Below are 24,676 nucleotides of genomic sequence, written 5' to 3'. Positions count from 1 at the left end.
TGTGGGGAGAAAAAGTAATATATACTATTTATTGAAGCAAGAAGAGAAACAGACGCATAACAATTTTAGCATTACGAATTCTTAGTTTTTGAGAGCCTCTTAGTTTTACTTTATAAATCTGTAAATGTCATCTTAAAACTCTCTGATGAACTGATGAACTACTACACAGTGAAGTAACGTATGTACATTCCAAAAATTAGAGGGCTCAAAATAAAACTGGTGCATTCAACGTGAGAGTAAAAGAAAGAAATTAGGATTCTGGTTTTTGCACTGCACTCCTTTCCTTACTCCTTCCAGCTCATCCCCATGTTAGCTCAGATCAAAACAACCCTTCTATTCTCTTCCATATATGCCACAGCATTTAGAAAGCCAAGACTGTTCACACAATTCTGAAGGTCTAGAATGTCCTTGCTGCTCCTCTTTTCCTTATCCTTTAACCCAGTTTATGTCCCTGAAAAGTCACGCCAGGTTTCTCCATGTTGGTTACACTTCCCTCTTCACTCACAGGGCACTGAGAGCTCTATCCCCTCCGCGTCCACTTAGTGCCTTACCACCAACCCACTGACACTCGAGCAAGAGCTCTTACACCTGATAGCATGTGATCCTATCAGAATCTATGCTTCAAAGTTCCTCAAAAGTTTTAATTTCAGAGTCATGGAATATTATACCATATTACTCCTTCAGAGTGCCCAGTGTCCTGTGGGTCCTATGTCATACAAATGTGAGATCACTTGGTTTAACTCTTGGCCTGTGTCTGATCTGCTTCTGTAAATAGATTGTGTGTGTAACCTCCTTGTAAGCAAGAACTAGGTATAAAACAATGTTAGAAATGTAGCAAATACTAAAATATATATATATATATATATATATATATATATATATATAAATTATTTATTTAGCAGGAAAACAACAAAATACTGATTGACTTTAATTTGGGTTATAGGAATAGATTTATCAGTCTGGAATAGTTTCCCACCAAGATCTTCTTAGACCTTAGGTTTGGCAACTTTAACAATTGTATTAACTTTTTAAATTACATGAAGCAGCCAGTCAGTCAGCAACTTTTCCTAAACATTTACTAGTGTTACTACTCAATTTCATAGAGAATTATTTACCTTAATAAATTATGGCTTGAATAAAATAAACGCTGTAGTCCCTAGTATTCTAAAAAACATAAACTTGGGGTGCCTGGGTGGCTCAGTGGATTAAGCCGCTGCCTTCGGCTCAGGTCATGATCTCAGGGTCCTGGGATCGAGTCCCGCATCGGGCTCTCTGCTCAGCAGGGAGCCTGCTTCCCTCTCTCTCTCTCTCTGGCTGCCTCTCTGTCTACTTGTGATTTCTCTCTGTCAAATAAATAAATTAAAAAAAAAAAAACATAAACTTACCAGATATGAATACATGAGCCTCAGAAATTTTATTTATATAATCAATAAATACAAAATACCCATGAATTGATATAAATATGCTATAATATAAATCACCATGTTCCAAAAACTTCAGTAATTATGTAATTTTAGCTAAATGTGGAATATTTGTAGAGTATTTTAAAGTTCAACTTAGTTCCCAAATTTTACATAGGAAATTTATTCAACAGTGGATTTGTTTGCAGTTGATACTATGTGAGAAGTTATTCACAAATACTCAGAAGTCAACTTCCATGAAAAACCTTAAAATACCTAGAAACTAAAAAAAAAAAAAAAAAAAGGTAGCAATTTGCCAGTAAGTTCTGCTATGATCTTTGCTATCTTTAAGCAAACAATTTCTTTACCTTTATCATTCCAAAATTTTAGAAATTTTAGAAAGTCTTTGCTCTAAAATTCATTAAAATGTTATCATTTTCTATGTGTTCCATTATGTTGAAGAAAAAAACAAAAAGGCTGAAGAGCAAGCTCTAACCCAATACCATGACAGAATTAGAAAATGTTGTTATTACATAAGAAAATACAAATGTAAAAGTACAAATGTATCCCTTTCACACTGAGGAAGTCTGTATTTACTAGAACATTTTGTAAGTGTAATATCCAGAAACAGTATCTATTTATCTATCTGTCTATATATAGTGACTGATAAATAAATAAATGTGTGTGTGTGTGTGTGTGTGTGTCTGTGTATGTGTGCGTAATATCCAGAAACACACACACACATATATATGTGTGGATTCAATGTTTGGGTTCAATAAGACAGTAAAATAAACTTAGAGATCAAGACCAGCATTTTTTTTAATAGAAAGAAATCAGTTTTAACATATCAAAGGTATCACCTCTAGTAACAATAAATATTGTCTCTCTAAAATTTGTTTCACTATGTATGTGTGAGTGTAACTGTCCTGAACCAAATCTGAAATGAGCTCTTACTACAGTCAAAAGTTGATCTGATGTAAACCCACCTTATAGCTCCTCCACAGGTTGGTCGAGCAAGAGGAGCAGAGTTGTAAAGGCGTGAAATACATGAGAAAAGTGTAAGTCACTGAAACTAACTGGAGCAAAATAGGAAATGAAACACAGGGAAGAGGGCAGGAGTGGTAAGTAGTGAGACATGAAAGTGGACAAGATAGGAACCAGACATGGGACCCTCTCGTAGGGGCAATGGAAGCTGTGAGGATTTTAAGCAGGTTGAGTAAGCACTTGGCATTGATAGATTCTTCAAGAAGCAGCAAAGGGAATAAACTGAAGAAGGCAGAAGAACAGTTAACAGAAAGACAAATGCGGTGATTCAGACGAAAGTTGCTGATGGCGAAATATATTGGGAAGATAAAATGAGAAGGTGGAGTCCACAGAGCTTTGTGACTGATTAAATATAGGAGGGGAAAGAGGGGGAAAAAAGAACATCCAACTACGTACAGGCTAATATGGAGTGGTATACTGTTCCTAATCACTAAGTCTGGCAACAAATTAAAGGGAACAGATTTGGGGGTAGGGGGCATAAGTTTGCTTTTGAATATGCTTACTTTAAGATCCATGTAGGCCATTCAGATTAATGTCCTGTACACGGAACAGATGAACCCAGAAAAATGTTTCTGGTTGAGATCCAGAGAGCAGAGAACCATCAGCAATGTGGTAGTTACATAATAACACTAAGTAAGAAAAGGACCAGCGACAAAAGACGATGGGGCATCCACATCAAAGGGAAAGGCAGGGGTAAATAAGACTTCAAAGGAGATCAAAGGAAATGGTCAAAGAGAAGGAGAGAGAATGCGACCCTACGCAACACCCACAGAGAGATCAAATTATATAAGAACCGAAAAGAATCCACTGGATTTAGCAACAAAGAGGCTGTTTGGTGCCAATTTACAGCACTAGAGTCAGGAACCTTATTGCAGTAGGTCGAATGGTAACTGGAAGGTAAGTATTTGGCAATAATAAATACAGAGTGTGTGTGTGTGTGAGTGTGAGAGAGAGAGAGAGAGAGAGAGAGAAAGAATGTGTGTTTTAGGAGCTTCAGAGTAAAAAGAAAAAAAGAAGAGCTGTATACGAAGGGATGTGTAGGACAAAGGTTGTTTTGTTTGGGAGCTTTTCTTTTTTACATAAGAGAAATGTACACATCATTACAGGCTAAGAAAAAACTACAAGGAAAAAAAAAAAAAAAGAAATTGAAAGACCAGAGAAAGGGAAAAGAGAGAACATGGTTACAACAGACAGAAGGAAGTGGGACCAACAGAAGTCTGTCTGAATCTTTGCTGACCAATGGAACTTGCCACAACAACATCAAGCATTACCACACCATCTAGTATAGTAGCCACCAGCCCTACATGGCTACTGAACACTTGAGATGCAACCAATACAACTGAGGAACTGAATTTTAAATGTTGGCTAATTTAAATTTAAATTGCTACATGTGACCATTGGCTGTGGAACTAAACAGTGCAGCTCTACGCTAAAGGAACAGATACGAAGCTGAAGACCCATCAGCCCTGGGAAGGGCACCTGAGTTGGTCTCATGTAGGCAGGAGGGCTGGCCTGCTAAGAGGCGGGGGGCAGGGTAGGACCCTTGAGGGAAAAGGTTTGGAAGGAGGATAAAGGAAAAGATAGGAAAGAGCTGACCAGAATGAGGAAAAGCACAATGCAGCAGAACTGAGGGCCCAGCTGCGACTGGCTATAGTTCACAGCAGGCAGTATAGGAACAACTAAGACAGGGGGCTGGCTTGATAAAAGGTTGGGAGGCTGAATGCCAGAGGTGCTAGCAAGAGACTGTTGACATAAAACATGGTGCCATGGACAGGTAAGGAAGCAAAGCCTTGAACTCAGAAGAAAAGGAAGGCAAAGAAGAAGGAGGAGGAGGAGGAAGAAGAGGAAGAGGAAGAACAAGGCGGGGGAGGAGAATGAGGAGGAGAGAAAGGAGGAGGAGGTGGAGGAGAAGGAAGAAAAGAAAAGGAAGTGAGCAAGAGATCAAGGTCTCAATTGGGTCAAACAAGGGTAAATGAGTGAGAGAGAGAGAGAGAGAGAGAAAGCAGGAGAGGATAGATGGTTTAGGACCCAGGGGATGGAGTAGTTCTAGGTAATGTAAGGGCTTGGGGCAAGTCCTGGTTGGCTCAAAAGAAGCAGGCAACAAGAACACAGAAATAAGTTTGGATGGTTGTTCTGATGAGTACTGGAAAAACCCAGGATGGTGGCAGGGGGTAGGGTTCAATGAAAGAACATAAGCCAAGTGCAAAGCCCTCAAGTTAGAAAATCAGTAAACATGCTATATTGACACACATGAAGAAATCCCCTAAGAAGAAGAATTTTTAGGACAGGGTTTCTGTAGAACCCTGCACCAAACTAGAGAAAGAAAGGGAGGTCGAGGGTGGGAAATGTCTCAAATGTGGCTTATCACAAAGTCCTGAAGAAGGAGTTTCTGGGAAAAGCCGAGAGAGAGAATGAGGGCTGACCACAAAAGTTAAAAGCAAAACCAGCCATGACCCCGTCACACACAATGCATTGGGCCTGTGGGTCCCAAATAGACAGCAGCACTTCTGCCCAAGTCAGCATACACAGCCTGCGACCTGCTTAATGCCAAGTCAACACACCTTCACCTCAGACTGACAAGGGCTCACACTGACACACTTCCCCTCAAATTCCAGCCCCTGTGCTCAAGTTCGTGCCCCAAAGCAGGCATAATTATAACAGCAGAACGAAGCACCCCAAACAGTGACCCTAATTTTGTGGTAAAAGCAGTGTGCTAGGCTGAGAACATCTTCAACAAGCACATCAATGAATAATACATGCAGTATGGTTCTGGTTCCTAAAAGAAGCAAACCTGGGAGAAATAAAACAAGAAGAAACCAGAGAGGGAGAAAACCATAAGAGAAACAAACTGAGGGTTGCTGGAGGGGAGGTGGTGGGGGTGATGAGAGAACTGCATGACGGGCATGAAGGAGGGCACGTGATGGAGCGAGCACTGGGTCTTATAGGCAACTGATGAACCACTGACCTCTACCTCTCTGAAATTAATAATACTGTTAATTAATTGAATTTAAATTAAAAAGGAACCCTCCCCTCCTCAAAACAAACAAACAAACAAACAAAACAACCCAGAAGAAGAAGGAAGAGGGCTGACCTCCTAACAAGAAAGGTTCATGCTGGTATCATAAACAACCTGCCCAACCTAGAAGTTTCTCCATTTAGCTTCCCTAGGACTTCGTGGTGCTTCACTTTTCCTCAAAGAGGCAGAGGAAGTAACCGCATTTGGGGCCACTACTATTACAAAATCAGGTCACAATTTTTGCAGCTATTAAGTACATTTGCATTATCAAAAGATATTCATTTTTTACTTGTGCTATTCTGTTTTGGAGTTATCTAGCTATTGAATTTCATGGGTTTAAATGTCCCCATATGTACCGGGGGGGGGGGGTATCAGTGTCATCCACATTGTTAAGCCATGTCACGTTCTTGTATCCAAGTCATTCTCATCCTCATTTTACATCTTAACAGTTACTCTGGTTCTTTCTCTCCTTCTCCCTCTTTCATTTTATGACTTGTCAAAAACTAGAAACTTAAAATTTCTCCTCTCTCCTATAGTGCCAATAATGCCCACATGCACACACGCACACGCTCACACACGCATTCCCCTCTCCATGTCACAGAGAGACATTTTCTAGGCACTGTTTTTACAAGGATCACAAAATTATTAAACCTAATATGGAACAGTGGCCTAATTTATTATTTTATCATAAATATTTCTCTTTTCTCAAGGGTATTAATATCATCTGTTTAGCTGTTTTAGATATGGCCATTCATTCCTAATAATTGGTATCGAATTCCTTAAAACAGTATTATTTGCTTCTTTCAAGAACTTATACTCCCCCCTGTGGCAATTTGATGGAAAAAAGAAAAAAAAAAGAAAGAAGGAAACGGAAAATGGGATACTAAGGACAGAATCACAATTCATAAATCATTCACAAGTGACATAACAATGGTATGTGTCTTGCTAGCAAAAAGCTGTCAACAGAAAGTCACAGCATTCTTTTCATCCTGTGTAATCTGTATAATACATGACCCCAAAACCTACTGGGCTAAGGGCTAATTTTTGCCAAATGCTAAGGCAGAAATTCAGTATCTGAAAATATTTAGATATGAGCTAAAAGGAAAGTTTTATTTTACTTTAGCAAACATTTTTTGAGTGCTTACTCTGTGACAAGCACTGTGCTGGGTACTTTACAAGACTTTTGGTATTTAATCCTTACACATTATCACATCAATCTTATGCGATGGGTATTGCTAGTATCTCCAAGTTGAAAGGAGCCAGCTAAGGCTTAAGTAATATTCCTGATGGGTGTCACACACTTAATAAAAACAGTGAAATAATAAAACAAAGAGGAAGGAAGGAAAAGAGAGAGGCAGGAAGGGAGGGAGGGAAAGAAGGAAGGAAGGTAGGAGAAAGAAGAGTAAAAAGGCAAGGTGGGGCAAAGCAAGGCAAGGCAGAAAGATAGATATAAACAAAGAAAAGACAGAAGGAAAGAAGGAGGGAAGAACTCTCTCCTGAAATAGTCAAAAAGAGATACAAAGTACAGCAAATTCTATATTTAGGCCAATTCTATGCTACTGCTATTAATAAAACATTAGAAATCAAGGTAACAAAAAGTTGGTCTAGCTAAATCCAAAACAGTGGCTAGTTTTATGAAATGCTTTAAACTACAGAATTAACTTAAAGTAATAAAATGTCATTCTAGAATATCAAACTCAAACTGTTGAGAATCTTGTTTAATGAAATATGAATCAAGCTTATTTTGTCAGACTTCATTCTTGAGATCTTGAAAATGTAAACAACTATTATTTTTAAAGATTTCACCTATTTATTTGACAGACAAAGAGATCACAAGTAGGCAGAGAAGCAGACAGAGAGAAAGAGGGAAGCAGGCTCCCTGCTGAGCAGAGAGCCCCATGTGGAGCTCGATCCCAGGACCCTGGGATCATGACCTGAGCTGAAGGCAGAGGCTTTAACCCACTGAGCCACCCAGGCGCCCCACAACTATTTTTTTTAAATGAACTATCATCAATGTCCTTTTTCACCTTTGCTTTTCCAGGCCCAGCCTGATTGAACATTGGGCTGTGTGCTAACACAGTATTTCCCTACCACCACCACTGCCAGGAAAGGTGAGAAGTCCCAAGTGAAGTGACCCTCCGAGTGCTTCTCTAAAAGGAGGTCAGGTGAGACACCGGCCAATGCATTTGGGACACAGGTGCTGCTTTGGGTCACCTGCCCTCACATTAGTCTAACAGTCCAGTTATTGTAGACAAAGCAGGTTCCAGATTGCCCTTCATACTCAACACAAAGTCATTTTATTTTCCCTTCTTAAAAAATTGGATGGGATGCAGGAGAAATATAGGAGTTTGGAGTTCCTGAGCCCTCTTTAGATTTAAACCAGGCATCTGCTGAATGAGGTGAGAACATCAGAGAGGCAGAAGAGGCAACACCACACTGTACAACCCACCTCCCCCCCCAACACACACACACCTTGGCAGCTCCTTCAGAAGCTAGCTGGGGAAAAAATCTGCTCGACTGGTGAGGGAGAGGCCTGCCTGGAAAGTAGTCAAAGCCAACAGGGGATACTGTGGCTGTGGCAGTGCCCAGCCCTACTGCGAAGTAAAATTGGTTCAAAGTCTAGCTGAAGCTGGACCGGAAGTTTGCTTGCTCACCTACAGAGCCGAAAACACCCGAGTGTCGAAAATCAACCATATATGGAAGTGGCAGGGCAAAGCCCATGAGCAAGAAGAATAAACAGAGAATGGTCCGAAATGATGAAAATCACCACAAAAGATTCACTTGGACAAAATCAACTTTCATCATCTCTCTGTGAGAAATAGCTTAGTGGTGCAATATTTCCAGACATTAGCAAGTCTATGGTTATATGAAACTTTTTCCTATAGTTGTTAATTTTCACATACATGCATGGGTCAATAAGAAAAGTCCCTCATCATAAACCTGCCATTCCTGGATAATACTCTTAACCACGGCTCTGGGTAGTTATGACACAGATCTCAGTCCATTCACAACATGAAATTGTCATAATTCAAGTCACATTATTTCACTGTGAAAGGAGAGAAGGGAAAAGTGAACTACAAACTGTATTCAGGCTCAGGAAAGTGCATTTTCACTGAAGAGGAAGTTCACAGAATAAGCGTTATGTTACCAGCATGCCGGACCATGTCTATCAAGGGATACTCGGGAAAAATTGATGTTAAGGATGGATGTTGCTTCAGTGCCAATGGCCTGAGGCTCTATCACGATATTTCATCATAAGGGTCACTCCTCAGTGAATGATGCTCTCTTTAAAGAAGACTGTCACAATGCCTGTGGTTGGTCTGAGACTTAGTCTAAATAAGATTGCACTGAGTTAGAGACTGAACGTTTTCAGTGTGGGCTGACGCTGATGTCACCCTGGTACACCCATCATCATGGTTCATTTTTCCCTTTCCAGTTACATCAGTTCATCAGCAGATCGCAAGCAACACATCTGTCTATGCAGCAAAAATCACAGAAGTCTTAACTGCCAAAACACACACACACACACACACACACACACACACCCCTTCGTCTAAGCCAAAGTTCTCTCCTCAGGCAGATCATAATCATTTATGCTTCTTCTTCATGTTTATCTCAGTCCACAGCATAATACTGACTCTGCCAATTAGCCCACAGTGTTTTATTTTATATGCTTTCTAGGGTGTGTGCCTTAAAAGTTTAAGAAAATTGGAGATAACTACCTTTAGAACACACAGCCTTCAGAGATCCCTGTATCTAAATGTGACGAAAAGAAGCAGGAGAGTTTAGAAGAAGATTCAAGGGTGTTCCTGTCCCAAGAACTGAATTCAAATTTACATATGCCTGCTCCACCTCTGACCAAGCTTGTGTTATGTCCCGTAACCTTCTTGGACCTCTATTTTCTCACCTGTAAAATGGGGAGACTAATACCTCACAGAGTCGTTAAGAAACTCAAGTGACACAGTGTATGTGAGAAGGTTTTTTAAATTTAAAATCTCTACATAAATGGAAGGTGACACAGCCATACAGGGTATCCATTTCAGGCATGCACACAAAGACCCAAGTAGCATTCTTGTTAAATTGATCTGACAAAATCGGCATTGTACATTCCACTGTCAAATTAAACAGTGCATTATTTCACTTTTACTTGAAATCTGATGAAGAGCTTAGAGTGGGCTTTTCTTCTTCACATGTGGTATAAGCTCTGACTTAGAAGATAAGATACCTTCTCAGAAAGCTTTATCCCTGTGTTCAGATTTTCATAAATGATTCTCAAAGGCATAGTTACTTAAAAATCCCCACATAGAAAAACATCTGAGAAACTCTTTGGACAATTTGAACAACGGTATTCAGCAACCTAGAATGTACTGGCTACCAGTTTCTATTTAATTTGAAAACTTCCTTGTCAGTATCGTGGTGCCATGGTTCACATTTCAAAATGAAATGGAAAAAAATGTCTATTCAAATATATGGAGGGTGAAAAATGTCTGTGGCATTATGTAAAAGCAAAACAATTAGTTTCTGAGAAACAAAGAAAACATCATGGACAAAGACACTGACAAATTGGTTCTTTCTTTAACACTTACACACTGTAGTCTTACCTAAGGACGAGCGGTAGCTCACATGCTTTTCACTGAAGAAAGGACTACTTGGACCTCCCTTTCCTCATGAAAAAGAAAATGGAAGGAAAATGATAAAATGGAAAGAGAGTGGATGCCATCATGTGACTAAAATAAGTTGAGTGTATAATTTCTTCTTATGTATCCTGAAAACTATGATTAAAAGAGAAACTTACCGTGATATTTCTCCCATATAGACAACATGTAAGGGTATACGATAAATAAATAAAAGAGTTTCCTTTGTGAAGTAACTCTATCAATTCTGAGCATCTAATCTAAAAAATAAAGAAGTAGTATTTGCTTTTGTGTGAACTCTTATAGAGATCTAATCTTTTAAAATTCTTGCAAGATTGAATGGTGTCATAAAGTCAGATTGAAAGGCTTTTAAAATCAAGGCTCAATTGGGCTTAGTCTTAAAGGCAAGGAAGAACCACTGAAAAATTGAAGAAAATGGTAAATTTAAAATCTTAATACATTATGTAAAAGTACTTTCATAAATGTGGTGCCTGGGGCTGAAAACTCGCCTTGAGCACACAGGAGATTTGAGCTCTGAGAGGACTGGTACCTTTCCTGAGCTTTTATGGCTGACAGACAACAGGTATGGAGCATGTGTCTCCAGCCTTCTAGCCAGTTCTCTGGCCCTACCTAATGGTTTTTTTAAAAAACGTTCTCCACCAGGGGGAGGCCTGGCTGTCTCAGCAGGAAGAGCTTGGGACTCAAGATTGTGAGTTCCAGCACCATTTGGGTGGTAGAGATTATTTAAATAAATAATGAGAAAAAAAAAATACTCAGGAAGCCCTGAAGTTGCAAGAAGGTGCTTAGGCTTGTTGGTAGGGGATGGGGAACACATTTCAAAAGGTGAGCTGATGGGGCCTGTCTTAGTTTGCCCCACCTCCCCCATACCCCAGCAGAATCTCTAGGCACATATTCATATCACATGTCTATTTTACACTTGTCCTCTCAAAGATCTATCCCTTCCCATTCTCTCATGCTTTGGAATAAGTTATCTAGTCTCAATGCTCTGTTCCTCCTAAACCTATTGATTTGGTTTCCCCAAATCACACATTTGAAAGCACAGATACCTCCCTTCTTTTTCATTCCCTCTTACCACCTCAAGTATCTCCAAAGAGGCTCTTCCCATTTAGGCTGATAAAACCAAGGGCTGTAAAGACTCAGGGTTGCTAAACTAGTAAATTCAAGTTGCTAATATGTCAGGAAAAGTATTAGACACCCAGCTCTCCCTGTAGTAGCATCCACGAATCATCTCAGATTAAGATGAGCAGACTAGAAGCAGCACAGGGTTTTAATTAAACTTTAAAAAATTAAATTAAATTAAGCGAGACAATTAGTAAACTGAAGAAAATGTCACTAAAAAAAATTCCTTTCCTTTCTCACTCTGACCTTCAGCTGCATCTACAAACAAGTAAATGAAGAGGCAAACACAAACACAGACCACATGGAACAGCCTTGACTACCTCCTGGACAAACACCTTTGCATCAGAAAATATCCCAAGAAAGTCAGAGAACTAATTATAAGGAGGAAAGAGCAGGGAGGAAATGAATGTAATTTAGATAGTAAACATCTGCACTTCTTTCCCACCTCTGAACTCCCAGGGAGTACGCCCTCTCTTTAACCTTCATCTTAAGCAAATATAAGGCAATGTAAACCAAGCCAGGGTCTCTGAAGATTTTAGGATAATATTTATAACTATTTTCCCAAAAGCCATCTGGCATATCATTTTTCGGAGTGGAATTCATTTACCTGATTGAATCTGAGGCATGCTAGAAACATCCGAAGCCCACTCCCAACCCAACATAACGACAAATGGCTCCCTGTCCAGATGCCCTTATACGGCCAGACTTCCTATAAATCTGACAGCCCAGTGTATGCATTGCGTATGGGTCTTGGCACTGGGTCACATTCCTCTGGTATGTTTCCCTGGGAGCTCTGATTTCCGCTTTGAGGGTTGGCACAGATTCCTACTTGCTCTTATAAGAAAATGTCTATGACTGAAAGTTGAAAATGTGCAAGATTCCTTCTTTAAGTACACAAACACTCCAAAGTCTGGCCACTTTCCTGTCGTCCTGCCAGGTTTTCTCTCTGTCTGATACCTGATCAAATAACCTTTTTTTAGGGGGGGAAAAAAACAACAAAAAAACATAAGAGAAGGAATGTAGTACATCTTACAAGACTTAACCAAACGACCTGTACAAGTGATGCCTGAGTAGACACACACATACCTTATATAGCTCTGTAAACAGGCCTTAGTGGCCAGCTTCATGAATTCCTCTTAAAAAAAAAAAAAAAACTCTCTGAAAAGCATTTGCTAGATAAACACTTGCTTACAAGACAAAATTAGAGCATCTTAACCATTTTGCACACAAATTCAAAGACCTTTTTCTCCCAATTCTAACCTGCTGTCAATCAGAAGGGTTAGGATAAATCAGAGTTGGACAAAGTTATAAGAAGCCACTATTTCCACTTTACCGCCCAGGTGCACACAAACATTTGCTGAGTCATTTATAATAGTGCAAGAATTCAGATCCCATGGCATGAGTTAAGGATAGAGTGTCAGCCTTTCCCTTTGAATTTCCTGGCACTTGAGGGTCCCCCTAACACAATACAAACATACTTTTGAGTTTGTGAATGTCTTGGTATCTTCTCATTCTCTCTCTGTCTCTCCTTGCATGTGTATGTGTTTCCCTGTGTTTCTGTCTCTTTCTGTCACTTCCTTAATAATTATCTTTTATTTTAAACTCTTCAAAGGAATTTTGATCATAAAGTCTCACTCTAACCTTATAATGCCCAACATTATTTTTCCTATTCTGAGATTCCATGTTCTATATATTTCAGTATATTTTCTCTTAGCCAATACTAAAACCATCCATTTGGAGCTAACTATGGACTCTTTGAGACTTTGAGGAACCATGTGAATTTTATAGTAAAACCATATTCTTTTTAGAATGTCTTATTGTTTTTAACAACACAGCAGAATGGTGGTATCCGTGCTACATTTGTGGAAGAAAAGGAAATCAAGAAAAATGGTGGGGGGCGGGGGACACACCAACTCCCTAAGAATTTTAATCCAATTAACCATCATTAAATCCTGGGAAATAAAACATTCTCATTATCCTCATTCTAATAATGTCAGCTTGGAAATATGGTTCTTACTTCCTTAAGATTTGTGAATGGTAGTTCTAAGAATATAAACCAGGTCACCTAACTGTAAGCCAGTCCAGCAATTTATCCCTTCCATGAATGAAAGTCTCCACTCTCCTGTACATGAGGCTATTGGTGGTGGCTCTCAGACTCTCCAGAGCATTCAAAAATTCCCAACCATTCTCCCATCTACCTCACCCCCGCAAGCCACGAGAGATCACCACCAAGCCCACATCCCACCTTAGGTGAGGCTCCAATTTCACATCCCTACCCTTCCCCAACTACCACACCTTCCCAACCATTAGTGGCAGACATAATTCAGGGTTTAGGTCTTGAAAGATTTCACTGTGGCTTCCCACATATTTTGGACTTTTAAAATCATCCACGAGGGAAGAAGAAGTTGGGGGCCAAGTTGCCTTTAATACACATGTGGCTATTAACATAACTTGGAATGTTCCATCTTTAAATAGGAAATTTTAGGACTCTTCTCTTTGAGGAATGCTTGGAAGGAACACTAAATAACAATGCTGAAAATTCTTCCTGAGCTTCAGAGCCGCCCCCCCCACCCCCCTTTGCTGGCCACTCACACTTGACAGGCAACTACACTCTACAACATGGGCATTGCTTAAGGAGGTAATTGTGTACAGATGATGTGGCCGATGCTTAAGTTGGAGTGGTTCTTTTCTTCTTGGCTCTTTTTCAATAGAATGAACTGAAACAGTAAAAAAAAAAAAAAGGCGGCCACTTTAAACAGGCTGTTTTCAAATTAGAAATCTGAGTGTTGTTTCTCAACCCTAATCTTTGCATCAGGAACAGGTGTCTTTATCTTAAACCTATCCAGTGAAACATCAACAACTGAAATGAGTTTACTCACTGGTAACATCAGTGTCAAATGTGGCCTCACAATGGGAAAAACAAAAGGCGGGGCCCTAGAATCATTCTCTTTACATAAATGGTAACTGGAATTAACAACAACAGCAACAACAAAAGCAGTTAAACCATAGATTCTAAATGAAAGCATGGTTAAGTAATTAAGTCCTTAGTGAAGCTAACTAGCAATCCTAAGAAATGGAAATATGCTTAGGGCGCCTGGGTGGCTCAGTGGGTTAAGCCGCTGCCTTCGGCTCAGGTCATGATCTCAGAGTCCTGGGATCGAGTCCCGCATCGGGCTCTCTGCTCAGCGGAGAGCCTGCTTCCCTCTCTCTCTCTCTGTCTGCCTCTCCATCTACTTATGATTTCTCTCTGTCAAATAAATAAATAAAAATCTTTAAAAAAAAAAAAAGAAATGGAAATATGCTTAGACTTTATCTGCTGTGTTTGACTTCTGTGCACAAGCAGAGAGAATGAAACCTGTTGTTACCTTGACCTGATCTCACTCCACTAGGTTGCAGTCTCCTTGGAGAGTAAAAAGTCACAATCGCCATTCATAGACGTGTAGAAAGTTATTACTAAAATATCTTATTCACTGACACTCTTAGTTTATAACCAGCAATATTAGGGCCCACTGTTCTTAATATTATCCGATTTTTTTACTGCAAGACAAACCAAGTCCAATCCACATTCGAAGATTATAGGTTTTAGTATTAAAAAAATCACCCATTTCTCAAAGACCCAAACTGAATTTAGAACACCCCAAGTAAATTCCAAGCTTCTTGCTGGCCCTCCTGTCTGGTTCTCCTCTTTTCCCAACACCCAGAGCCTCTACTTACTCAACACGTCATCATTTGCTCTAACATAACAACTGACCCACTTTTCTGTAAATACTGATCTGCATTCATCTTTTTTTCTTCCCTATACCCCCAACAATAAGACCGTTACATTTATTAAGAGAAAACAAAGCAAGAGTGCTGGAAATCTCCCCTGGAAAACTGCGTCCATACTCTTGACCTCTGGCTTTGTTCTTTTTTTTGTCCAGCAATAGGCATCCAGACCATTATCTCAAGTGAGAAAAGACCAAATTCCTACATCTCCAATATGGAATGTAGACTTCGCAGGTAGGCTTCTTGGAGATCTCAGCTGGTCAAAAGCAACTAACTCCTTTTCTGCTCCCTGAAGAGTGTCAAAAGGCAGACAGCCTCTAAAATTAAAATATTATAAAAATAATACAAAGGAAACCCTTCGGAATTTTTTTAGGAATCCCTGCTGTCAGCCTCTTGGGCTACCTACCTCCTAAAAAGCATTTATGTCAGTGGGTAGAGCTGGAACAGCTATTAGAAACAGAAGGGAGTGGAATGAAAAAATAATAGTAACTGCTCATGTATTTTTCAATGATATAAATCAGGAGTAGTGGGAAGAAACATGGGGAAAAATCCTATTTGGTGCTGGAAATACTGAGCTTTTTTTTTTTTTTTTTTTTTAAGCCGGAGTGTGCCAGCTTTTTCAGACGGGAGGAATGCTGAGTGTCAAGGGGTCAGGATCAATCCGGTGTGAGTTGATGAGGCAGGAAGGTGGGGAGGAATGCGAGGAATGTCCCTGTTTGTGTAGGACTCCATTCAGCTCATTGGCGAGCCGGGGCCGCCCGGAGCGTATAAAAGCCGCGGGCCGCCCGCCTCAGCCCCACACAACAACTCTTCCCGCTGAGAGGAGGCAGCTAGTGCAACTCCAACCCCGGCGACCGACCGCCTCCCCCACCTCCGACGGCAGCCGCCCCGGCCCGACAGCTCCCAGACCGCAGCCCGGAGCGCCCAGACACCGACCTCCGGCCCGAGCCCGCGACCCTGCGCCGGGACCGCCGCGCCCACCCCATCGCCGCCACCGCCGCGCCCTCCGCCCGGTCCGTCCCGCCCGCCGCGCCCACCATGTCCGCCGCCGGCCTGGGCCCCGTCCGCTGCGCCTTCGTGCTCCTGCTCGCCCTCTGCGGCCGGGTAAGCCGAGAGCCCCGCGGAGGCCGCGGCGGCCGGCGCCTGGGGGAGGGCGTGCGGGCGGGGCGGGGCAGGGCCCGGGGCGCCGAGCGGCGTGCGTCCGCTGACCGCCCCCTCCTCCCCGCAGCACGCCGCCGGCCAGGACTGCGGCGGCTCTTGCCTGTGTGCGGCCGCGCCGGCGCCCAGCTGCCCGGCCGGCGTCAGCCTCGTACTGGACGGCTGCGGCTGCTGCCGCGTGTGCGCCAAGCAACTGGGCGAGCTGTGCACCGAGCGCGACCCTTGCGACCCGCACAAGGGCCTCTTCTGCGACTTCGGCTCTCCGGCCAACCGCAAGATCGGCGTGTGCACCGGTAAGAGCTGCGGTCCGCGCCCCTCGCCGCCTTCCCCCGCGGGGGTGCAGAGAGCTCCGGTGCCCCGGCCGCCCCCCAGCCCCACCCGCGGATCCCTGTTCCCCGCGCATCCCCGACTCGCCTACTACTACCGATGCCTGACACTTGCATCCCACTCCCCCTTATTCCCTCTCCCTCCTTCAGCTAAAGATGGTGCCCCCTGCGTCTTTGGAGGAACGGTCTACCGGAGTGGAGAGTCTTTCCAAAGCAGCTGCAAGTACCAGTGCACTTGCCTGGACGGGGCGGTGGGCTGCGTGCCCCTGTGTAGCATGGACGTCCGCCTGCCCAGCCCTGACTGCCCCTTCCCGCGGAGGGTCAAGCTGCCTGGGAAATGCTGCGAGGAGTGGGTGTGCGATGAGCCCAAGGACCACACGGTGGTTGGCCCAGCCCTTGCCGGTGAGTGGAACCTGCCTCTCAGTCACTGTTGTGATCCTACCCCCAGGGGCTGAGTCCTCCCTAACTTTGCCAAGGGAAGGGGAAAATGTCTTATCCTGGTGTCTTACCTTGTGTTTGGGTGCTCTGCTCTCACAGCTTACCGACTGGAAGACACGTTTGGCCCAGACCCAACTATGATCCGGGCCAACTGCCTGGTCCAGACCACAGAGTGGAGTGCCTGTTCCAAGACCTGCGGGATGGGCATCTCCACCCGCGTTACCAATGACAACGCCTTCTGCAGGCTGGAGAAGCAGAGCCGCCTCTGCATGGTCAGGCCTTGCGGAGCTGACCTGGAAGAAAGCATTAAGGTACATTTTCTGTTCCTATTAATCAGTTTTCTTGGGATCGTAATGGACAGGACCAAAGTTGGGTCTCACCGCCCTGGTTATTATAGACCTTTTATCTCCAAAAATATCTAACCATGGAGCTGTTTTGCTGGAATGAGATGTTGTGTAATTGGAACCACCAGCTTTCCACTAGGAAATTCTCCACACTGTTAGTTAATTCAAGACATCCCAAGAGAGGCTATGACTATTTTTGGAAAACTGGCAAATGAGACGCAAACGTCCTCTCTTCAAAATATAAACATAAGTCAGACAATTTAAGACTAAAACACACAGAGCTTGAAGAAAGTCACGCCCCTTACAGAGTCATTGATTTTTTTTTTTCTTTCCTTCTGCTTTGTTTTCCTTAGAAGGGCAAAAAGTGCATCCGTACCCCCAAAATCTCCAAGCCTGTCAAGTTTGAGCTTTCTGGCTGTACCAGCGTGAAGACGTACCGGGCTAAGTTCTGTGGCGTCTGCACCGATGGCCGGTGCTGCACCCCCCACAGAACCACAACTCTTCCTGTGGAGTTCAAGTGCCCTGACGGGGAGGTCATGAAGAAGAACATGATGTTCATCAAGACCTGTGCCTGCCATTACAACTGTCCCGGAGACAATGACATCTTTGAGTCCCTGTACTACAGGAAGATGTATGGAGACATGGCATAAAGCCAGAGAGTGTGAGAGACGTTGACTCATTAGGGTATAACTTGAACTGATTCGCATCTCATTTTTGTGTAAACACGATTTCAGTAGTGCAAGTTATTTAAATCTTTCTAACTGGGGGAAAGAAAAAGTCCCACCAATTTCAAAATATTGTGCCATGTGACCTTCAAATAGTCTATCAACCCAGACACTGGTTTGAAGAAAGTTAAGACTTGACAGTGGGACTACATTAGCACATAGCACTAGAATGTATAGGGAGGTGTGGCTTTGGGAGCAGTGGGAGGGCACCTTTAGAAACTATTATCATCTTCAAGTAGTAGGTGCCTGCTCTATGTGGAGTATAATTGAGAAGGGAAGTTTTAGCATGCTCTCTGACCTCCAGCGACAGCTAGGATGTGCATTCTCTAGCCTTCATGAGGCTGGGTCAAGTTCTTTAAGTCAGAACACAGATTCAGCTCTGACATTCTGATTTGAATGATACTGTTCAGGAATCAGAATCCTGTCTATTAGACTGGACAGCTTGTGGCAGTGAATTTGTCTGTAACAAGCCAGAATTTTTTTTTAATTGATACTGTAAATAATGTGTGTATATATATATATATATTTGTACAGTTATCTAAGTTAATTTAAAGTTGTTTGTGCCTTTTTGTTTATGTTTTTAATGCTTTGATATTTCAAGTGTTAGCCTCAATTCTGAACACCATAGGTAGGACGTAAAGCTTGTCTGATAATTCAAAGCATGAAATGGATATTCAAATGGAATTTCTGCTCAGAAAGATAGTCCATCAAAACAGATGTTTACTGAATATGGTGATGTCCTTGGAATTCTGATCTGTCAGTTGGAAATGTGGTAGCCTCACTATTAATGAACACGTAGCCTTTATGAAAACACAAGTGGCTCTGTATAGTTGATCAGTTTTTCCACCTGGAAGCATTTGTTTCTACTTTGACTATGACTGTTTTTTGGACAGTTTACTCATTGAGAATGTGACCAAAAGTTACATGTTTGCACCTTTCTAGTTGAAAATAAAGTATATATTTTTTCTATAAAAAGTGTAGTTATTCACTCACTCTTCTAAACGTTTCTGAGTTTTCTTTGAGTATATATGGGAAGCTTTTATTTGTCTTAGAACAATTCATCTATAACTTCTTAAATCTCTTATCATATATACTGATAAATTGGTTAATCAGTTTAGTAGAATTTTACATAAACCTATTTCACACTGAATCAAGTGTCAAACTGCAGGCATATGCCCTGTGTCCTGTGTGTGTGTATGTGTGTGTGTGTACATAGATAGATAGTAGATAGATATACTGAGTACACAGACATTTTGTTACCTTCACAGTACTCTATAGACATTTAAATTAAATTCTCTTTAGGTGGGGTGCCTGGGTGGCTCAGTGGGTTAAGCCGCTGCCTTCGGCTCTGGTCATGATCTCAGGGTCCTGGGATCGAGTCCTACATAGGGCTCTCTGCTCAGCAGGGAGCCTGCTTCCCTCTCTCTCTCTGCCTGCCTCTCCATCTACTTGTGATTTCTCTCTGTCAAATAAATAAATAAAATCTTTAAAAATAAATAAATAAATAAATTATCTTTAGGTAATTTTAGTCTCCAACAACCCCTATTGGTTATACTTGGTCCTGTTTACATTTAATACCTCTGGCCATTGACGGGATTTAATTTACAACCTTTCACATCACCAACTAGTCTATGTACCTTACACATAGGAAAGGTTGTAACTAGTTTTTGAGTTTGTATGCTCTACTATAGATCTATTTCTGAACTTCAATAATCTTACTATTAAATCTGCAAAGGATAAAATCTACATTTAAATGGAACCATTTGATAAATCATTTTTGTATAATTCTGTTTTCAGTGGCCATGAAAACCAATCAGAAATAGATGATGGCCCAAATAGAAAAGGAGCATAATTTCTATTAACATTTATGGAAATTTGTCTTCAATTAAAAGCAACTCCTTCATTGCCCCAAGCTTTGGATTATCAGATTTCAAGATCAATAGCTTAGCAAGTGGCTGGTAAGTGACAAAATGAAATTGTTCAAGAAGCCTGGAAATGATACTGGACCTCTCCCTGCTTCTACCAAAAGTCAACTGAAGTAAATGGCAAACAAAAATATTCCAAAGACCATTGAAAGCACAGTTTTCTCCACATCGATAAAGCTGTGAAATAGCGGTGGGGGAAGGAGGGGGTTGCAGACAAACTAACCCATCACAGGGTAATTTGCAATGTTGTAGTGCCAGCGTCATTCCAGGAGACAAAAATACATCTGAAAATAAAGACTAGTTCTGCAAACAGTGCCCCTGCCACAAACCAAAGGGAAACCCTCCCCTGTTCAAAATGTGCAAAGTATTTCTGGTCAAAACTGGACTTTAAGGATACACCCACATACGTATATAGCAACACTGTTGGCAGGTGTACCCCATTTCCCCAAATAAACCCACATGTACACAAACACACACACACACACACACAGAGTACACTGACTAGTCTGCATGTTCTTTCTGTTAATGTACTCCTAGATGCAAAGAAGAATGGCAAGGTAAATGAGCCTGAGTGTTTTATATGTTTTTAAAGATTTTATTTATTTATTTATTTATTTATTTATTTATTTATTTATCTGAGAGAGAACACAGCAGGGGAAGGGCAGAGGCAGAGGGAGAAGCAGACTCCCACTGAGCAGGGAGCCCAACATGGGGCTCAATACCAAGACACTGAGATAATGACCCAAGCAGATGCTCAACTGAGTGACCCACCCAGCCACCCCAAGCCTGAGTGTTTGTTTGTTTGTTTTTTTTTAATGTAATTTTTTATTTTTTATAAACATGTATTTTTATCCCCAGTGGTACAGGTCTGTGAATCACCAGGTTTACACACTTCACAGCACTCACCAAAGCACATACCCTCCCCAATGTCCATAATACCACCCCCTTCTCCCAAACCCCCTCCCCCCAGCAACCCTCAGTTTGTTTTGTGAGATTAAGAGTCACTTATGGTTTGTCTCCCTCCCCTGAGTGTTTTAAAAAGAGTTTGAGAATTCTGGGAAGATAGAAGTAGTAACAGAAGCATAGATTTTAAATTTTTCAACTTCCCACATAAAAACAGAATAACTATATTGCAATATCAAAATCCCATGGGCAATATTTACAACAAAATTAGGTGGCAAGGTATCCCTTTAATCCCAAAATGTTAGCGGGAGAAAATCATTAACTGCCAGCAGATGTACACTGTGTCAGTGTACATATGGGAACAAAGAAATGCAATGGGATATCTGATACTTCTGAGAAGAGAGCTCCAAAATAGCCAACAGTGAAGTGTGGGAGTCCAATTTGAGGGTAGGGGTTCTGCCCAGTCAAATAAATCTTACAAACCAGAGCTCCCACAGGAGGACTTGTGTTTGTGGGAATAGAATCAAAATTGAGATTTGTTGTCAGAGACAACAAAGACATTAAAAGAGAAGGTCTAGATAAAAATGAGGAGAGGAAACAAATGCACAAAATCTGAAGAAGCAAACTGCCATATTTATAAAATCACATGAAAACAATAGAAGAGGGAACTCTATGAAGTTCAGAAAACTGTCTAAACCAAGTGTCCTTACTGAATAAAATTCAAGAAAATTAATTTTACATAAAAATAGGAAAACAAAATTATCAAAGCCAAATCCCATACATTATTACATGAAAATAATAAAGGGCATAATAAATATTTAGTGAAAGCATGTCAGAAATACATGCCAGGAAAAAAAAAAAAAACTATATTATTTCAAAAGAACATTAAGAAAATGAAAGTAGACATAAATGATAAAAAGGAAACAACTAACAATATAAATCAGAGTTAGTCAAACTTAAAAATAGATAAAACTCAGTAAAGAATTAGAAATTTTTAAAAATCAAATAAGAAGGAACAAAAGAATGAATAAATACAACAGACAGTTCTTTAAGAGAATATATGGTTGAAAAAGAGGGAATTTTTTTTTAAAATAAAATAAAGGAGGGGGCTGCCTGGATGGCTCAGTCATTTAGCTTCTGCTTTTGTCTCAGGGTCCTGGGATTGAGCCCTGCATTGGGCTCCCTGCTCAGCAGGGAGGCTTCTTCTCTCTCTGCCTGCTGCTCCCCTTGCTTGTGTTGCCTCTCTCCCTATGTCCCTCTCTATTAAATAAATAAATAAACAAAATCTTTTAAAAAAATGAATGTAAGTGTTCCAAGAAAAATTTGTAAGTATTGTAGATAGGCAAAGAAGATCTAACATATGGAGAGCAGGAGATCCTGAAGAAGAAAATAAAATCTATAAATCAAGAAAACTTTATGGAAATAAAAAGTGATTTGAAAACACATATTTAAAAGAGGATCCCATGTACCTAGTAAAATTCACCAACACTAAGATGTATTCTAGTAAAATTTCTGAAATATAAAGAAAAAGGAAAAATCATCAGAACATCTAGGCAAAGAGAACAGAAATCCTTTAATTAAAAGAAAACTCATCATCAGGCTTTTTGACAGCAGCTCTCTCCCTTCCTTCCTTCCTTCCTTCCTTCCTTCCTTCCTTCTTTTAGCAATGGTTTATGCCAAAAAAGTGGATTAACATTTAGAATGCTCAAAAAAGAAAATATGAATTAAAGAATTTTTATCCTCCAGAACTGACATTCAAACAGACAAATCGCCAAAGACATGCAAGAATTGGGGCACCTGGGTGGCTCATTTGGTTGAACAGCCAATTCTTGATTTCAGCTTAGGTCATGATCTCAAGGTTGTGAGATCAAGCCCCACATCTGGGTAGGAACCTGCTTGGAAGTCTTTCTCCTCCTCCCCTGCCCATGCTCTTAATAAATAAATAAATAAATAAATAAATAAAATTAGAATGGAATATATGAGAATTTATAGCATATTGTTCCTATGGGCCTTTTTTGAAAAAACCCTACTAGAGACAAAATTCAGAAAACAAAATTGCCTAAGAGATATTAATGTAAAAACTGGTATATGAATATTAAATACAACTTATCTTGAGGACTAAGATTAAAAGAAGGTTAAAGAGGAGAACATATAGTAGAACATATAGTGAAGAGTGGGTATACATATCATGTTCTATCACATGAATGCAACCATATAGGGTGTGGGAGAATGAACATAGTGGATGCCTCCCCCCAAATACTTAACCGCTTTTATTGGTGGTGGTGGTATTGTTATTCAGAGACTATTGGGTGTATAATATGGGATAAGCAAGCGAACCATTATGGATATTCTAATTCTATCCCTAATGTCAGTGAGTACTGGGATTCTTAGTGAGGAAGAGTCAAAATACAGATATAATATAAAAGTGGTTAAGTTCCACATTTCTTAATTTGAACTAGAAATATCAGCATAAACTTGTGATACATCTTATCTCCTAACACACACATATACATTTTTTTTCCTACATCTGCTCCCTGAAAAGGCTTAGATACAAGGACAACTTAAGAGGAATGAGCATCCCTAGTCCACTACTGTGCTCTTGAAGTACTGTTTTCCACTAAAAGAAACTAAAGCTTCTTGGAGAATGGCCTCCAGGTCTAGCACAAGGAATGTGTACAATAAATACATTTATTCAGGGACTACATTTTCATATTGGATAAAAATGAAGCTAACAAGAACTGTAAAGATCATATCAAAAAGGTACAAGAGGCAAATTTAAAAGACTACTATTAAAGATGGGGCAATTTTGGGTGACTGAGTGGCTCAGTGGGTTTAGTCTCTGCCTTCAGCTCAGGTCATGACCCCAGGGTCCTGGGATTGAGCCCCACATCAGGCTTTCTGTTCAGCAAGGAGTCTGCTTCCCCCTCTCTCTCTGCCTGCCTCTCTGCCTACTTGTGATCTCTCTCCTCTATCAAATAAATAAATAAATAAATAAAATCTTAAAAAAAAAAAAAAAAAGCATCTGCCTTTGGCTCAGGTCATGATCCCAGGGTCCTGGGATCAAGTTCCGCATTGGGCTCCCTATTCAGCAGGGAGTCTGCTTCTCCCTCTACCCCTTCCCCCTGCTTGTGATCTCTCTCTCTCTCTTTTTCTTAAGCCCTCTCTCTCTCTCTTTCTCAAATAAATAAATAGAATCTTAAAAAAAAATAAAATAAAGATGGAGCAATTTGAGTAGCTATAAGGACAAGAATTGCCATACATTAAGGCCATCAACTCTCCTTAAATTCTAGTTCATTCTGATAGTTAAAGAAAAACACCTAATTGGTGACCTGAGAATGACAGAGAACCTATTCATTTTACACAATCTCTATGATATTTCAGTATCAGATTTTTGGTACTCCACTTTTTACAGCACCTCAGTCCAATCTGTACCAACAACTCCAGACATAACCCCAAGATGACTTTTAAAAGAAATAAATTTCTTAATTTATGGTAATCATCTCATGATGGCTAGTTTAAAGTAATTTTATATTCTTTTAAAATAATCTTCTGTATTTTTCCAAATTCTCAGACATGAACACACTTTATTTTATAATCAGAAAAAAGACTTTTAAAATAAATCTTTCAAAAAAAATATAAAATAAACCTTTCCTCTCCTTACTAAAAAATAGCAGAGAATATGACAAAACATGTTTGAAGTTTTCATGATTTGGGGTTTAATAAATTGTTCACAACATATAAATAAATAAGCGGCTTCACTATTCAAGCCACTATTCCTTAATTAGCTGTGTGCCTAGGAACATGGGCAACACGCCTGTAGCCTCTAGAGAATCCACATATAATCGTACATACCGGTGT

At 40.7% G+C, this 24,676-nt stretch overlaps 1 protein-coding gene and 1 long non-coding RNA gene across 3 annotated transcripts in view; one reads left to right on the top strand and one right to left on the bottom strand.

Moving 5' to 3' along the window:
* Positions 1-16,122, bottom strand: part of LOC132018169 (uncharacterized) — a 193,288-nt gene extending 177,166 nt beyond the window's left edge. For both annotated transcript variants that reach the window (XR_009404469.1, XR_009404468.1), the window contains exon 1: positions 16,037-16,122. This is a non-coding gene — a long non-coding RNA (uncharacterized LOC132018169). The remainder of the gene's footprint in view (positions 1-16,036) is intronic.
* On the top strand, positions 15,953-18,982 carry CCN2 (cellular communication network factor 2). Its single transcript, XM_059400742.1, has 5 exons — positions 15,953-16,103; positions 16,228-16,450; positions 16,634-16,885; positions 17,021-17,232; positions 17,619-18,982. Exons 1-5 carry the CDS (start codon positions 16,038-16,040, stop codon positions 17,913-17,915), a joined length of 1,050 nt encoding a protein of 349 aa, XP_059256725.1. The 5' UTR covers positions 15,953-16,037; the 3' UTR covers positions 17,916-18,982.
* The last annotated feature ends 5,694 nt before the right edge of the window (positions 18,983-24,676 follow it).

This window comes from Mustela nigripes, chromosome 5 (genome assembly GCF_022355385.1).
Source record: "Mustela nigripes isolate SB6536 chromosome 5, MUSNIG.SB6536, whole genome shotgun sequence".
Lineage (NCBI taxonomy): Eukaryota > Metazoa > Chordata > Mammalia > Carnivora > Mustelidae > Mustela > Mustela nigripes.
This window is presented reverse-complemented; position numbering and strand designations above follow the sequence as displayed.

Coding starts and splice junctions, on each gene's coding strand:
- CCN2 (XM_059400742.1), top strand. CDS start 16,038: ATGTCCGCCGCCGGCCTGGGCCCCGTCCGCTGCGCCTTCGTGCTCCTG. Junction 16,451..16,633: donor CAAGATCGGCGTGTGCACCG/GTAAGAGCTGCG, acceptor TCCCTCCTTCAG/CTAAAGATGGTGCCCCCTGC. Junction 16,886..17,020: donor GGTTGGCCCAGCCCTTGCCG/GTGAGTGGAACC, acceptor CTGCTCTCACAG/CTTACCGACTGGAAGACACG.